Source organism: Physella acuta, unplaced genomic scaffold (assembly GCF_028476545.2).
Source record: "Physella acuta isolate Inbredline_101_S28 unplaced genomic scaffold, ASM2847654v3 ptg001573l, whole genome shotgun sequence".
In the NCBI taxonomy this organism is placed as follows: domain Eukaryota; kingdom Metazoa; phylum Mollusca; class Gastropoda; family Physidae; genus Physella; species Physella acuta.
Window position 1 is genome coordinate 20,020 of NW_026733087.1, and position 17,189 is coordinate 37,208.

General features: G+C 34.8%; 2 protein-coding genes across 2 annotated transcripts; one reads left to right on the forward strand and one right to left on the reverse strand.

Moving 5' to 3' along the window:
- Nucleotides 1–217: 217 nt before the first annotated feature.
- LOC131928936 (outer dynein arm-docking complex subunit 2-like) lies at nucleotides 218–2,564 on the forward strand (the record flags this gene model as incomplete). Its single annotated transcript, XM_059285112.1, has 2 exons — nucleotides 218–439; nucleotides 1,612–2,564. Coding segments are annotated over 2 exons (336 nt in total), but the record flags the coding sequence as incomplete, so codon positions are not given.
- A 160-nt stretch (nucleotides 2,565–2,724) lies between these two features.
- Nucleotides 2,725–16,892, reverse strand: LOC131928935 (CD63 antigen). Its single transcript, XM_059285111.1, has 7 exons — nucleotides 16,497–16,892; nucleotides 7,675–7,863; nucleotides 5,718–5,792; nucleotides 5,487–5,582; nucleotides 5,207–5,344; nucleotides 4,597–4,680; nucleotides 2,725–4,442 (listed from the first exon to the last, which is right to left on the reverse strand). The coding sequence occupies exons 1-7, from the start codon at nucleotides 16,557–16,559 to the stop codon at nucleotides 4,377–4,379; spliced, it is 711 nt and encodes a 236-aa protein (XP_059141094.1). The 5' UTR covers nucleotides 16,560–16,892; the 3' UTR covers nucleotides 2,725–4,376.
- Nucleotides 16,893–17,189: the final 297 nt, after the last annotated feature.

Here is a 17,189-nt window from a genome sequence, read left to right on the forward strand (position 1 = left end):
GAAGAAACACTAGTTTGGCAGCTGATGGCAAGCTGTCCTGTCCCTTTAGCTGTGTAGAGAGAGGGGTCCTAATACATGGGCAACATTAGGCTCTTCTCAACTTAGGGCCCAGGCTTTGAACTTGGACTTCCAACTCGCAATCATCCAAATGTCTATTATACTATAGAGCCTTATTGTTTACATATGAAGTTTTTGTTTTGTTTTTTCCCTCTCACAGACGGATGACAAACTAAGACGCCACCTAGCGGAGGCCATCGCTCGCTGTTGCAGCTGGGGAAACAACCGAATATCTTTCGGCAAAGAGAGGGCAGTGGCTCCCCTTGTGCGGTACCTGAAGTCTAAGGACGAGAACGTGCACCGGTCAACAGCCAGGGCACTGTTTCAGCTGTCCAAGAACCCTGAGAATTGTATCACCATGCACGAGGCTGGCGTTGTCAAGGTAACGGGATGTTAACGTTTGAGTAAATAGTAGCGTGTGTGTGTTAAGGGGTATTTTGTGAGGATGATGTTGTCATGTTGTTGTCTTGGTGAATATGTTGTCATGATGTTGTCTCGATAAAGATGTTGTCTTGATGAATATGTTGTCATGTTGTTGTCTTGATGAATATGGTGTCATGATGTTGTCTCGATAAAGATGTTGTCTTCATGAATATGTTGTCTTGATGAATATGTTGTCATGGTGTTGTCTCGATAAAGATGTTGTCTTGATAAAGATGTTGTCTTGATGAATATGTTGTCTTGATGAATATGTTGTCATGATGTTGTCTCGATAAAGATGTTGTCTTGATGAATATGTTGTCATGTTGTTGTCTTGATGCTGAGAGGATTTTGCCATGATGATGCCAGTGTGGTTATGAGGACTATGTTATTATGATGTCATGATAAGGACAATGTTGTCGTGAGCAGTGCGTGAGTACACGTGGCCTAAGCCTGTATGCTCCAGGGTACATACATTCCATGTGTCTAGCCCACTGCATGTAGGACTGACTGGCTCGCATATTCGTTGTTGTTTTTTTCGACATAACAATGGCGTAGGCAGGATAATTGTTATGGTGGGGACAGATTTCCCCCATTCAGTGGCGTAGCCAGGATCGTCTCAAGGGGGAGGGGGGGTTCCATTTTTTACCCGGGGACAAACTTTCGATTTGCACCCCCCCCCCCTCAAACTTTCGATTTGCACCCCCCCCCTCAAACTTTCGATTTGCACCCCCCCCCCTCAAACTTTCGATTTACACCCCCCCCCCCTCATACTTTATATATCTATACCGAGGGGTCTATGGGGGGGGGGTTATGACCCCCCAAACCCCCCCCCCCGCCTACGCCACTGCCCCCATTACAACATCTGCCTTCGTCATATCTATGCACTATATTTTTCTTCCACTTTATATTTTTAAAACTGCAAAAAAATCTTTTATGTAGCTATCATTGTTTGTTATTATGCACATTTTTTTACTCTCAAATTTTTAACTTCATGACTATAGCTTAATTTGTTGTTATTGGTATAATTTTTTTTCTAAAGCCACTTTTAGGCTTTTTGTACTTATACCTAAAATGTTTTACTACTGAAACCCTTACAACCAAATATTTTTGTTTTCTTTCCTACTTGTGTAGCCATTGATCAAGATGGTGGGCTCGAAAGACGAAGATCTCCAAGAATCTTCGGCCGGTTGCATCGGCAATATCCGCCGACTGGCCTTAGCCAATGAAAAAGCCCGATACTGCTAACCACCGGAATGACTGCCCTTGAACAGAATGTTACCACCACAATTAGTAAAAATTAATATTAATTAACCATCCACCACATATAATACCAACGGCGGTTGATGTGTGAGGATTAAACAAGGAATTTACAATATAAAGAATAGAAAAAATATTCTACCATTCTACTCCCACGTAAAAATATAGACAATTTGTCAATGTTTTTTTTCTCAAGGGCTGAAGTACTTTTAAGCCTAAAAAGAATTTGAAGTGGGTTAAGTCAACATAAGCCTCAGGTTTTCCTTAATATTTTATATCTCAGAAATGCCTTTGTGATACCAGTTTTAGCTCGTTTTATGTTTTAGATAATTTTTACAACATCACATTTGCAGTAGTCTTAATTATAGTAACTTGATACAGTTTCTCATGCAAAATGTGAATACTAGACGTTATTCAACTTGACTAGACCTATCCCAATACATAAACATACTGTACACATAATGAAAAAAACTAAGGAAGTTATTTTAAAATGTACACATCTAAATGATTAAAAAATGCTCCCATTAAAGTAACACTAGTAAGCCCAAACTTGCTGAAATTCTTGTCAAAATTTTTACTACTTTTTTTTTTCACCTCTGATGTTTATACAAAATAGTTACACAGCAACTCATATAAATTTTTACTTTTTATGTTTATACATAAAAATCAAGCTTTTGATATTTTTAAAATTTGAATTTTCATTTTTTATTGTTTTTGGAAATTAATATTAAATACTGATACAAGTACTAAATAAAGCTTTAAACTATGCGCACCCTAACTTAATTATATTTTTTAAAGAAAAATTAAAGATGTGAATGTACAAAGTGGTTTGAGCTTTTAAAATTTTCAGTATAAATGTTTGTTAGTTTGTGAGTTTTGTGAAGATTTCAGGTTGGTTTTTAAAATGTTTGATCCTACAATAACTTCTCTAGGAACAGCTTTAAATTTTAAACTGGACAATACATTACAAGCAAAAAATACAAGGAACAGGTTTTTACTTGACCATTTTTATTTAAATTTGAAAAGGCCTCATTCAAATAAACATTATGCCTTTACACTGCTGTTTAAAGATTTAAAAAAAAAGATAGATATTTAAGATTTATCATAAAGCCATATACATAGATTTTTTTTTATTAAATAAAAGTTAAATTGACAGCAGTAATATCACTCTCATAGGTGAGACTAGTTGACATTCAAATGTGACGTTAATGTCAAAAGTGACATTCAAGTATGTAATCACTAGAAGTAGGGCAATCGACAAATGTAAAGTGAGGTTTGTTTAATTATTCACTTCCATTTGCACTCCAGCCGGGCCTGAGAATCACCTGCTAAATCAGTTGGACATGAGCTGTTTTAAATTTGTAGAACATTACATCAAACCATTAACTGATGGGGAAATAATGGGGGATCTTAACAAGTGTAACAATAAAAAAATGTTTACAATAAACATCACAATTGAAACAGCAAAGTTTAAACTTCTACTACTTTAGAACCCTCCCCCTTAGATGAAGAAAAAAAAGCAGAGCTCTAAGATATCTGAAAACACTAAAAATATAAATTTGGTTTAAAGAAGGCCTCTTAAAATATCTTGCCATTTTATTAATCCAACACTTCACATTTTAACAGAGGCCAGTTAATTGCTTCAGTTTAGTAAACAATTGCGAAAAAAAAATCTATTACAAAAACTGCTGGAAATTAGAAGTTCGACTTGCTTTAACGTCACTAATTGTCAATTTACAGCACAAAAGTTGTATAAATTTGAAATAAAATCTAACTAGTTTACCCGGTGACATTACACTTGGAATACACCCACCTCACATTAAGTGAAACTACAATTTTTGGCTGGTCAAAATAAAGCTGAATTCCGTAGGAACATAAGTATTACCGCAGTCTAAGTATCCGTAAATATACCCCAAAATAGAGAGCGAAATAAATTAAGTAACATTTATTAATATTTTTTTAGTTTTTAAACTTCTCAATAACAATTTATATCAATGTTTAAAGACAGAAATAAATTGGTAAAAATGTACAGAAACAAAAATAATCAAAGAACATCATTCTTGTACATGTTTCATCATTCAGAAAAAAATGTATAAACAAGACATGAAATAGGATACAATATAAATGTGATTCTTGGAATATTTTATAGAGATAATCACCCAACTTTGTGAACAGCTGATACCAAATAGTTCAATTCTGATGGTGAAAAGACGTTATGGTGGACAGTAGTCTTCATAAATGTTAAAATACACCAAAATCAAAGGAAAGATGAAAAATTTATCAAAGTTAAATTAAAATGCACTATAAGATTTTTGGCAATTAGATATACAAATAGAAATAACTACAAAGTTAAATTTTGTAAGGTAAAAATTTCATAAAATATAAATTTCTACCAATTTGCCTACAAAACCATCACATGTTGGTTTTAGATTTATCCAAACCTACCTACAGATTTTGCACATAAATTTTACAAAGGTTTTTTTCCACAACAAATGTAAATAGTGACAAGTTTCCTCAATAATAAATTGTCTTTTTTCTTTGAATATTACAACACAAATCATAGCCATAGCACTCACAATATTGTAGAATTAAAACTTGGAGCAAAAAGTAATTTCATCCCATGTTTCTCATAACTGTACTTAGACAACTTCGTATTCCTTTTTGATGGCTCTTGCTAGGCAACAGGCAAATAAGATTCCTACAACCTACAATGACAAATAAAACAGCATGGTTAATAAAAAATGTAAAATAAAACAAATCTTTACATCAATGAGCATAGTACATAAGTATAAACAAAATAAACAAAAATGAAAAGTCAATCAGTCAATGTATGAGTATATAGGCCTATAAATTTTTTACCTGAACAAAAGCAAGACCAATGCCAACACCTCCAATGATGGCAACTTTGTCCTTCAACCAACCCTCAAATGCTGACCTGCAACCCTAAAATAAAAGAGGTCATTTACAGATAAAGTATGATACAAGTAAGAAAAAAAGAAAAAGGGGGTGGGGGGGGTAAAATCCGTTTTTAAAAAAAACAGCTGTTAACCAAAGCATTAGGTCGGGTGGGGGAAAAGAAATGTAATTTCCCATAACAATTCTAACAATTTTTATTAAAAAATTGCAACAAGTTAACACAAAATTAGGCCCTGATAAAATGTAAGCTATTCACAGCAATTTATAATGTTAATACATCAATCTTTTAATAACACCCCTTTCACCTTTGCCATAAATGCCTCTGTAAGCAAAGATATAAGCTGTTCAGTAGCTGGTAGTAATCAACTCTAACATGAAATGCGCTTAGGGTTTTTTTTTATCAGAAGTTTTAAACAGGGGTAATTTGGCAACCAGAGTTCATACTTTATCCACTGTAACACATGCTGCACATACTTCAGCATAAAGTGCAGGTGCACACAATCCTCTAAAGAGGATTTCTTGATATATTAAACTAGTTAAGTTGTCTACTCACCTCATGGTATACTGCTTGATTTTGATCACCAAAAGTTGTATCACAACCTGTAGTCTTGCAGCATGATGCAGGATATTGTCCAAGGTATGCCAAGTTGGTTTGCCAGTCACTGAAGTTATTAGCACCACAGCAATGGAACTGGAAAAATTGTTGAACAAACACTTATTTTCAACTTTGTGGATACTGTTCAGGCTATGCATCACATGACTAACAAAGTATAGATTAACACCATACAGCCAGGCATCACAACACACACTTAAAATCAAAGTAGTATACTTACATCCTTCTGCAGAGTGTCCCATGTGTCTCGAATACCACTACTCTTGTTGTAACTTTTGAATGAGTCAACCAAAACTTTTTCAATTTCATTCTCAATCTGATAATAAACAGTAGAAATGACTGAATGTTAAGAGTATTGTAGCAGCAGTCACAGAGTGTAAATACATGTCAATTATATTTTGTCTGTTAAAATTGAAACTTACAGTATACCTTCAATATAACATGTACTTACATCATCCCTTAGCACAAATCCTGCAATGCCTCCCGCAATTTCAAGAACAAAAATGATTCCAAGACTGACAGCAAACTGCAAACAATTGCAAAAATGACTTTAAAATCATGAAAGGGCAATACAACAATGATTAGTAAATCTTGCAAACAGTTCCAAAAGAAAAAGTCTGCTTCACTCTGCATCATGCAACACTCTAAGTAGTGGGTTTTTTTTAAATCATCTATAAATAAACCGGGAGTGATCTCCCCTAAACTTTCTTCAATATTCTACGGGGGATGCAACTCGGGATAATGATATAGACAATATTTTTAATCCATTTAAAATAATTAAACTTTTTAAAATAGAATGGAATCTCATAGAAAAAAGAATAGCGCAACAAGTGAATGCTGAAAAATAAATGTGTATAATAGTGCGGAATATTATAAATTCATATGCGTTTTGAGAAATCGGAAATAGCATATATTACTTCCAGTTAACGGAAATTGCTCAAAATTTGATAGAAGGTAGAGAATTAGATTTTTTAATTACAAGTGAAATTTAATTTATCTATCTGAAAGAGTACTCAAGTTATAGGCTTTTGCAAAATTGAAAGTAGAAAAAGTTCCACTTCCGGAAAATCGTAATTGCTGAAAAGTTTATACACAACTACAAATTCGATATAATACTTGTATATGAAATCTCATCAACCTAGCTGTAACGGTACTCAAGTTATGGTGTTCACAGACACATAGAAGATTGCAAAACTATTTTTTTTCTGATTCAGGGAGGTGTAAAATGGCAAGATTTGCAAAAATTTCTATTGTTTGTTTTTTTTGCATGATTACAAAACTTTCTCTATACTCTGTATACGAGAAAGTAAAAAAACCAACCTGTCAACCACCTGCTCTGAAATATCTGCTTAAAACACCAGGCTTGCTGTGTAGCCATACCATCAGCAAATCATGTTACTTCATTTCCTAGCTTCAAACACATTCTACCATACACTGATCACTCATTTGAGGCATAGTGCATTAAGATTTATGGTTACATAGTACTTTTCGGTTAAAAGTATATATTTTATAGGATTAGAAAGGGACAACCAAGGTCCAGAAGATCATATTTGTCAAGGGAGGTGTTAAATGAAGCAGAATGAAAGGGTATCTATTTTAATCTTGTAAAGCACTAAAATTTTCCAAAATAAAGCAAAATGACAAGTTTGGAAACAACTCGTCAAAAGTTTTCATCTATATCTGCCCCTGCTTATATTTGTTACTGACTAATCATCTATATTTACGAAAATATTCTGAACTTGCACCTGACACACTAAAGTCAGTACCTTGTGCAGCAAATAAAGATGAACTACTGTGTTGCCAGAAGCCTAAACCCCATGTAAACTTATGCAGTTCAATTGTGAATACTATTTTCTGGCAAGATATATGTAAAGTGTATAAATCAGTTAAGAATAATGTATAAATCTGTGATCTTTTTAGTTCCAGTTTCACCAGTCTAACTGGACAAGCAATGAACATGTCATAAAGTTAGTTGATCTTCCCTTTTCTCATGCATTCCATGTGAACAACAACTATAAAGCAGGTGCTTCATAACAGGTGTTTTATCTTTAGTTAAAAACAACTATTTGTAATACACATATGTCAACACTTGGACTATGAATTTAAATAGTGCACTTCACTTAAATTACTTTTAAAAATAGGTTTAAATAACTATTAATAATGTAACTAACTCATGTACAAGATAACCTAGTGATGAATATCATCACGTTTCAAAACAGGACCATTCAAACCTAATTTCTCTACATTTTTATCCCCAAACAAAAACTTAAAATCGTAAGTACATTTTTTCTCCACACCTTATCCCCTCCAGACCAGACTAAGTAGCACAGGATGTAAACAGCTGCGTGCTACACTGTGATACAGCGTGAGAAATATGAAATCAATACACATCCAGCCATGTTACTTACAGTCATGGTCAGGCAATAGTTCTCTTTGATAGCTCCACAGCATCCGAAGAAAGCCAGGAGGAAAATTATAACACCAACTATGATTAATAGTATGCCAGGTCCCATGTAATTACTGCCAAAAAACTCATAGTACTCTGTCAATTTGATCTTGACGTAGGCTCCTGCAGCTATCAAGCCAATGCCAGCAATCTGAAACATACAAAACTACTTTATAAAATCTGAAGTAAACAATTTCATCAATTATACACAAAACCTGGGGACAGGAAACACGGAAAATAAATGCACATATTGATGTCAACAGTGTCTATCAAATGAGTTTGTTAATTATGTGTAGACAAAAAAGTTGTTTATTCAGTTCAGTTGTGTAAGGTTAAATTGGTTAGATGAGTAGTCAATAGCTTTTTTTCTCTAGTACATAATTTTTTTTCTCTATTGCACATAAATCACTCAGATTGTTAGGAAGTAAAGTATTGTTAAAAATTAATTTTAAAAAGGTGGCTCTTAATTTTAGTAACACCTAAAACATTTAATGATTTGGAATAAAGCACAGGAAAAAGGTAAAGTAGAATAACAGAAAAACCATACAGAGTATGCACTTAAACCAAGTATTATAAGTATAACTATATCTTCTATCCACATATACAAATGTTGAGTGGGGTGTGACTGCAGTGTGTAGGATCAAACATTAAGGTGTGGTGTTGGTTTGTTGGGTGTGGATAGACCTGGTTTGTGGTATCAAGCAGGGTTATTTCCCCTTCATTCTCAATATTCCATTTATTTTTTTACACTGCTTACAAAGATTAAATAATAATCAAGCTTGGGTCTTGAAAAAACTACACTCCAGATTAGGTACACAAATGATATTATGCAGAAAAAAAAAACATGTTTTAGATAAAAAGACCTGTTATCTAAAACAAATACATGAGATGATACATGAGATGATTCAAGGTATTAACTTGCATTAGCTGTCTTTGGGTTCATATAAAAAAAATGCTTGACAATACAGCAGGAAATAGGGGTCTATCCATGCAGGTATTAATGTGAGGGATTGTGTGATCAAAATATAATTCTAGTAGTATTAGGCAACTAAGAAGCAAAAACGGCTCGGGACATATTGAATGCATTGAAATTTGATTACCCTGGTTGCCACTTCAAATGAAAATTTAAACCACCAATTAGCATAATACAGAATTACATTAAAGTAACTCAAGTATAACTAAAAAATTACATATTCAAATATTTTTTTTATATCCCAGAACAGGCAGGATTGCTAGTTGGGATGTATCAAAGTTTTAGTTTAGCTAACGTTTGTTCAACCATAACGCTATGTTTGTTTAGCAGTTGAGTAACCCTAACAACACTATTCTAAATCCAATGTATATGTAGACATTTTAGAATATAGTATACGAGCCGGCCCGCGGCATAACATACGCCGCTATTTAGTTGTTTCTAATTTTCAATAATTCATAATTTGTGAATTCGACAGTACCAACGCTGACACTGAAAATATTTCTTTAAAACACTATAAGTAGCTCGTTAAGGACCATAACCCCCCCCCTTCCTTCCCCCCCTCCCCCCCCCCTCCCTACGTTTAAAATTGTTGGCTCTGCTTGTAAACATTTAGAGTGAACACAGCTCACTAAAACCATGTAGGGGTGGGGTGGTAGGGAGAGCGTTTGCAGCTTGTTTTCTAACGGCTCGAAGAAGAGAATTATATATATAGATAGATGCCACTCAGAACAATCACTAAAGCCTATATTTGGACTGAAAATACTAAAACTAAAAGTGCTTTCTCATGTTTTAATTTAAAGAACATTTGTGTTCTACTTTCTGGTAGCTTGCCCACTTTGCATAACATTGAAAGCTCAAGTAATCTACATCCATCTAGTTTTGTCAGAGTTAGCATCTAGTTTTGTGCAGAGCTAGGTTAAAAAGTAATTATTAATTATTATCAAAAGATAGTTTTGCCAACCCTTTAAATCAGAAAAGACTAATCAGTTAAATAAGATTCATAAGGTTGCAATTGTCAGTACAATTTTATTTTTTTTGCTTGTGGCACTTTTGTGAAGTTAAGTCCTCATTTTAATTTTTAAAATTTAATAGAAATCAAAACCAACAAAAAGTGTCACTAAGATAATATGAAATGAATGTAAATCATTTCTACTATTGATAGATATATGCAAATTAAATAGATTTTAAACTTAGTCATGTCCAAAAATAAAGTTTGTCCTGGCCTATTTTTTATATTTAGAGTTAAATTGAGGCTTATTCCTAATGTCAATTGATTCATTAATTGAATTAGGGCTTAGGTCTAATCTAGGATTAAATGTGAAGTAGATCTTGATCTTAGTCATTTTTAGCATTTCTAATCTACGAGTAATCAGGCTAGTATTAGAGAATCAGGTTAGTATTAGAATAATTAGATCTAGTACTGATTAGTAATCTGGTAGCATTTGTATGGGTAGTACTGCTCGCTTACCTGTTGCTAACAACATGGCGTCAACACCGGACCCATGACTTCCAACAATTTTTTTGTCTTAGTTCCAGTGACCTTCTCTTGAATTACTTTAAAAAATGTTTACCACGAGCATAATGCCGACTTTATGCATTAAAATAAACTACAGGCTATAGGTGACAGGGCTATATATGCCAGAAAAGCATTTTAAAATTTGGTTTGGAGAATGGAAGTTTAAGTTAAAAGTTGGTTTCCTTAACCCTTAAAGCGCGCCCGGCCACGATCGTGGCTTTGCTATAACAGAACGTATAACGCGTAAGGCCACGATCGTGGTTTCGTGTGTTTGCGGCCGTATTTTTCGTAAATACTCGGCAATTAGACACGATTACTTTCGCCATTTCCGATTTCAAACATCGTGGTTTAGTGTTTGTACTGTGAAAGCTAAGTTTTTTACAAATAATAATGGACAGCGACTCAAGTGACACTAGTGACAGTGAAGTGGACTCAAGAACATAATTGAGACTGATGATGACTTTGATAGCAGCGTTTTAGATGATTTGTATGGTAAGTGTTCGAATTTAATAAATACAAATACTTTCTCTTCAGCTTGGTGATGAATTTTAAAAATAAAGTGAAAGTAGATCTAGTGTCAGAAAAATTATTACATTATTTTATTTTTACTGTAAGGGTGTGGGTGCTTGAAGTGCCACGCCCACCTCTTTAGGTAGATACTGTTTAAAAATTTATGAATGAATATCTAGATCTCTATTAAATATATCAACTATTTAGGTAAACAAATGTAAATGAAGTCAATAAAATTATTAAAAAATAAATAAATAGGTTCTAATTATAAATTTAATCTATTTTTCAGATTCAGTGGGCAGGGAATCTCTTACAGCTGATGGACATTGGCAGCCTATTGTTGGAGAGGATTGTGGCCCTAGACCTATCCTGTTTACAGCCAATTCAGGACACAAGCATAAACCAGCTGCTAATGCTAAGCCTGTTGAATACTTGGATCTGTTTTTAACAGCAGAGCTTACCAATGTTATCATAGCTGAGACCAACTGCTACGCTAGCGAGTTCATCGAGAGCAACAAAGAGAAGTTATGACATCATTCCCCGATCAAGAGTCCACAAATTGACTCCACTCACCCTAGCTGAATTTAGGGCCTTTCTTGCTGTGGTCCTGAACATGGGCTTAAATCAAAAGCCCAATTCCAATGCTTATTGCAGGGTTCGTATTACTTTTTCAAAATGAAATTCCAGACTTTTCCCAGACATTTTCCAGACTTTTTTGGAAAAATTCCAGACTTAATACAGATAATGTGCTCGCGAATAATTTATAAAATGATGCACCATTTGTACTCTCATAATTACTTGTACTAAATTGACATTTATTTTAGGCAGTTGAGATATATTTATATTGAACTTTCTTTAGCCAAATTGACAGAAAATCACTTTTCTAAGTTTGCCTACTCAACTCCACCTAAAGTTTTAACAATTAAAATAATTGATTAAAATGATGCAGCTATTTTGTTTTAAACATTAGACTTATGTAATCTGTTCATGATCAAATTGCTTATGTTTTCAATTAAACTATCATTAAAATGGTATTGCATAATAGTGAGAGTTAATTACTTTAAAGAATACTTACGTAATGTATTAATTTAGGCCTGCTCTTGTTAAGTAGCCTAATATAGGCTACTTGTAAAGAAAAAAATTGGAGCAAAAAAAAAAAAAAAACATTCTGCAGGTTGTAACCACATCACTCACTGTTTAAGCTTATACACTTATACTACTTATAGCTGAGGAACGGGTCTGCAATAAAAAAAAATGCCGGTATCCTCCTCCCCCCTTCCCCCCCCCCCCCCCACAACCACAAGACACGGTGAAGAGGTCATTGTGAGGTCATAGTGGTCTAGGCTTCAGTATGCCTGTTTAATACGTCATAACATGAACTGAGATGTGACTTATACCCCCCACCCTCATTACCCAGCAGTACCAACTACAAACTTGGGGTCACGGTGAGTTCACACAAGTGACCGTAGTTACAAGAAGGGGCGGGGTAGTCTAGCTTTAATCTTCAGCATTGAAATCTATGCTTGTGTTTAAAAAACCATCCCAGCGTGTAAAGAAAACACGGTATTTATATCTACCCTAACATTATTGCAAGGAGCGTGTCGTCAAACTTTCTGAAACCCTCCTTCCGACTTTTCCGAGTGTGACGTCATTTATGGACGACTGAAGCAAACAGAAATACGGGTATGAACCCAAGGAGGCCTCGGGTATGAACCCAAGGAGGCCTCGCGACTTATTAATCTTATAAATGTTAATATTAACCCAAAGTAAGTGAACGCGTGTGGAAGGGGGAGGGGGGGGGGGGGGGTTAAAATCCTTGTAAGTGGTGTGCCAGCGAGAAAAAGACGTGTGTAAGCAGTGTGTGGTCAGCAGAGCGTAACCTGAGTTTGTCTTAAGAAGGAGGAGTGTTTTTGTAGTTGAAGGTTATCTGTGTTTCTCGGTTGTACTTAAAAAGATTATATTTTATTGTGATCAATGAACGTTGGACTCTGTGTTTAATTGTGTTATGGCTAGTTCCCAACAGAAAGACGTCAACTGAGCATAACACTCAGAGACAATTAAATTATATCTAAACTACCATTCATACCCCTCCCACATAATTTTTTTGTTATGACTGTCTGCGTGCAAACTTGACAATGAAAAATAGCGGGTAAAATCGAGAGCCTAACAATTCTGAAGGCGATCATTCTTTCTATAAATTTAAATGACAATTTTAAATACTTGTAACACATTCACACGGTCAGTCGCAACACAAAATATCTCTTCCCTCCCTTCCCCTCCTCTTCCAAAGACGTAGTATCTGAGCATCCGTTTTTTTCTGCAAACCAGCAAAAAAAGTCACAACAGTGAAAAAAATTGGAGTAATTTCACCTAAAAATAGCAATTTTTTAACTTGGAAAATATGGACTTCGGAGTTTTGTTTCTAAAACTGGATTCCAGACTTTTTCCAGACTTTTAAAAAATCCAGCCCAAAAACTAGCGATTTTCCAGACTTTTGTAAGTCTTAAATTCACTTTTCTAAATTCAAGACTTTTTCCAGACTTTCCAGACTGCGTACGAACCCTGTTATTGGGACACCTGCCACCATAGCCAAGAAACACCATGGTTCCCTGCACATTTAAAAAATAACTATGTACCTGGCTTAACGTCGAACCCTCAAATGGACAAATAAAGTATTCTTCTCCTTGTTAGGTAGAGCTTTGCTAAACAGCCATATCTTATACAAGCTGAATACTACAGACAAGCCTGTGCTTTCTAGGTGCAATTTTATCATTTCTGTTTTGGAGAGCCTGTTCTCTAAATTCACACCAGAAAAAAATTGCTCGTCGCAAACGGACAAGGGAGGAAATATCAACCACCAGAAATGGTGTTAATTCCCCAGTGCCTTCTGCTTCCAGTCATCCACTAGATGGCCATGACTTAGTGAAACTACAAGTGTGCAAAAAAAGACAGTGTATTGCAGGTCATTCTGCAAGAGTCAGAAGTGGGTGGGAGTGTTCTGGTTGCAATGTTGGGCTGTGTCCGGAATGCTTTGCCAAATACCATAGGACCCTGTAGTTACTACTAGTGTGTGATTTCTTATCAAGGATATATATGTGCTGGTTTTGGTACTTTGTTTTTTAGATTGTGGTGTTTGTTTTTGAAAATTTATGTGTACTTTATTCAAGGAATTAAAATTATTTGCGTTGGTAAAAAAAATGGTTTGTATTTCATTTTTCTTAAATTTTTACTATTTTGTTTTTATGTTTATAGTTAATGTGTTTTCATATTCTTTATTATTTAAGCTTTCCATTAATTTATGGGTTCATAGGTCTATAATGTATAGATCACAATTTAAAATGGTAAAATTAAAAGGGGGTATCAAAATTTGTAAACATTGCCATTTTGATCCCATTTTTTAATGCACTTCCTGAAAACCAGCTGAGCGCTTTAAGGGTTAAAATCAATAGAACTTTTAAAAGAACGGAGTAGGTACAAAAATGAGCGAATAGTTTTATCAGTTCATGAAAAAAGAAATTAAGGGAGAATGTTTACAACAGTGTCCGATAATGGAATCTTCTTTAAAAAAAGGGGTGTTAGGTTACTTATAAACTAAATACTTATTACTTATAGACTAAATACACCCCTTTTTAATGAAGATTCCATTATCGGACACCGGAATCTATAATCATTCGACATTAAAAATTGTGAGCATTTCTTTTATAAGATTGGCTCTCATGTCACACCCGAATTATTCTTATTTTTTAAAAAACCATTTTAGGCCCCTATTTGGTTGATAACTAGTGAGGAACTCTGATGCATAGCCAATTAAAAAGTCGGGAGAACGTTTATACCGGTGTCCAATAATAGAATCTTTAAAAAAGGGGTGTTAGGTTACTGGTAGTTAACTGAATCCACACATGGCTGGCTAATGTCAATGCTAACCCTGTCCCTAACCCTAACCCAAACCCTGGTCCTACCATACGCCTAACCCTAATTTCTTACCATAAAATTAGTCGAGATTACAATACTACTAACTACTAACAACCCAACACCTTTTTTAAAGATGATTCCATAATCATCCGAGTGACAATAAATATTACATTAGTGTAGCCAAAGTAATTTAGTTTAAAACAAAAACTAAAAACCTCAAAATTACTGCCTAATGGATTAAATATGGATTATTCTTCAGTGGTCATGTTTAAATTGAAAATTGAGTAGCCTACATTTTAGATTTGGCGAGATTATCTAGATCTAAATCTAATCTAAATGGTGGTCTAATAACTAGATCTATGATTTTACTATGGGGCTGATAGTTTTAAGATTCTACATCTAGAATCCAGTAGATCTAGATCTATCTATTCTAGATACTAGGCCACAGTAGTGGGCCTTATTCAATAACTTAGAAATAATTTATTAATAGGCAATTGAATAGGCCTAACCCCTAACCTAAGCCTAATCATTTACTTCAGACTATAATTATAGTTTCGCTGTCTGTGTATGTATCTGTCTGTGTATCTATCTGACAAGAACGCTATAGAGAAAACACAAGCAAATTAAAAACATGCATAGTTAAACGAAAATGAAATATGACGTACACACAGTAATATGACGTCATTGATTCTCGAGTGAACATTGAATAAAAAAGCCAATTTTGTCTAATCTAAGTGGTTTGTGTGAAGAGTTTCTTTCATACAATTCTTCGGGTAGGGGCGAAGCCCCCCCACCACCCACGTAAAAACGTCTGAGCCCCCCCCCCCCCTCCCCAACTCAAAAGAAATGTCTTCATCCAAACTCTATAATAAAATTACCGCCTAATTAATGTGTCTAATCTAAAAAGTGGTCTGCTTGCAGTTTCTTTCATGCAATTCTTCGGGTAGTGGCTAAGCGCAACACCAGTGTTTCTTTCAGACTTTTTCCTCCCCAGAGGGGGGGAACTTTTTGTAATCTAAAAAGTGTTTAGCGTGCAGTTTTCATGCATCTCTTGCGGTAGGGGCAAAGCCCCTCCCAGGTTCTTCCTTTAGTTTGTATGATCTACAAATGCGACCAGTGTTTCTTTCAGACTTTTTCCTCCCCGGCGAGGGGTGGGGGTAGTTGAATTTTTTGGGGGGGCGGGGGTAGAATTTTCTGGGAGGGGGCGGACACTGGAAAAAGTATATAATTATATTTCGTTGAATGGGACGGTAGACATATTTTGGGGTGTGTTGGGGGGGGGGGGGGGGGAGCCCCCTCCTCCCAAGTAGAGTTGCCTGAAAGAAACTAAATGCGACTTTTGTCATGAATGAGATTAGGTGCATGGTTTAGGGATATGCCTATGACTATATTTTGTATAAATTAAAGTACCAATTCTGGATAAAAATCTTTTCTGTCATTTTTTGTTTCTGTTTAAATTGAATTAAGATGGTGAATTTTGTTTTGGTTTTAGTTCAGAGAAAATAGCACTATCAATCTAGCGCCTGTTGTATCCTTCCTCAACGGGTCATTTTTCTTGTTTAGTAATGTTTAGGATCTATTCTTTTCTAGACTAGAAATCTAGAATCTAGATTCTAGATCTATAGTAACATAGCAGCAGTATAGTAGAGCTACGAGTATTGACAATTGCCAGATCTTGATCTACAGTAAAATGGCAAAGAATAAAGTTCAATCTCAGTCAGTGGCTTTGATACCATTTAAGTTTAAGTCTCCAGTTAAAGTATGATTAAAGTAGATCTACAGTAGGCCTACAGTACAGTTGATTACAGGAACAGGCAACACGAAAAAAATAACAGTGATTTGTTTAGATTCGACTAGAGGCCTGTTTACTTACCACAAATATTAAATTGAACAGAAACAACAAGTACTTGACACATTTCATTCCACCCTCAACCATTTTCGGATGATTTTGGTAATCTGCTAGAGGTCCTTTAGTGATACAAATAATCTAGATCTAAATAATATTAGCAATCAATGAACTGCGTTTCCTTGCACAGACGTTCTCTCTTATCCGTTTGCGACTGGTAGCTGTTACGAATGTGACACGTTCTTAAAACTATTACGCCAGTGAAAATAATCCCACAACAACAACGTGCTAAAATATGTTGATAAATCAAATGAAATATTCCTTATGATGTTTCGAAAACGTCGATTGTATTATGAACTTAAACAGCTACATTAGCTAACTTTATTCAGTATCTGTTTTGGCTGCCTTAGCTTTAATTCACATTTACGTGTTTTTATATATTACGCCGAGTGAAAATCATAATCACGTGCCGAGTTCGCGATAATAAACAACTGCCTAAAGACAACCCGTTTAAACGGGACAATATGAGCGAAGGATCGTAGCTTATTCTATTGACTGTAATTAACATGAAGAAAAACAACGAGTTCGTTTAAAATTATAATGTAGTCTAGATACTTTACATAATGTTAAAATTAAACGCCTATTATTAATTAAATAAAATAAGTATTCAAACCTAATTATTAAAATATTGTTTTAAACTTAAAGGACGGCCTAAAATAT

What these genes read in the sequence shown, in the direction of transcription:
- LOC131928935 (XM_059285111.1), bottom strand. Translation starts at nt 16,559, where the DNA reads ATGGTTGAGGGTGGAATGAAATGTGTCAAGTACTTGTTGTTTCTGTTC. An exon ending in GATTTGTGCTAAGGGATGAT is followed by an intron (nt 5,583 to 5,717) that starts GTAAGTACATGT and finishes GTTTATTATCAG; the next exon opens with ATTGAGAATGAAATTGAAAA. An exon ending in GGGACACTCTGCAGAAGGAT is followed by an intron (nt 5,345 to 5,486) that starts GTAAGTATACTA and finishes CAATTTTTCCAG; the next exon opens with TTCCATTGCTGTGGTGCTAA.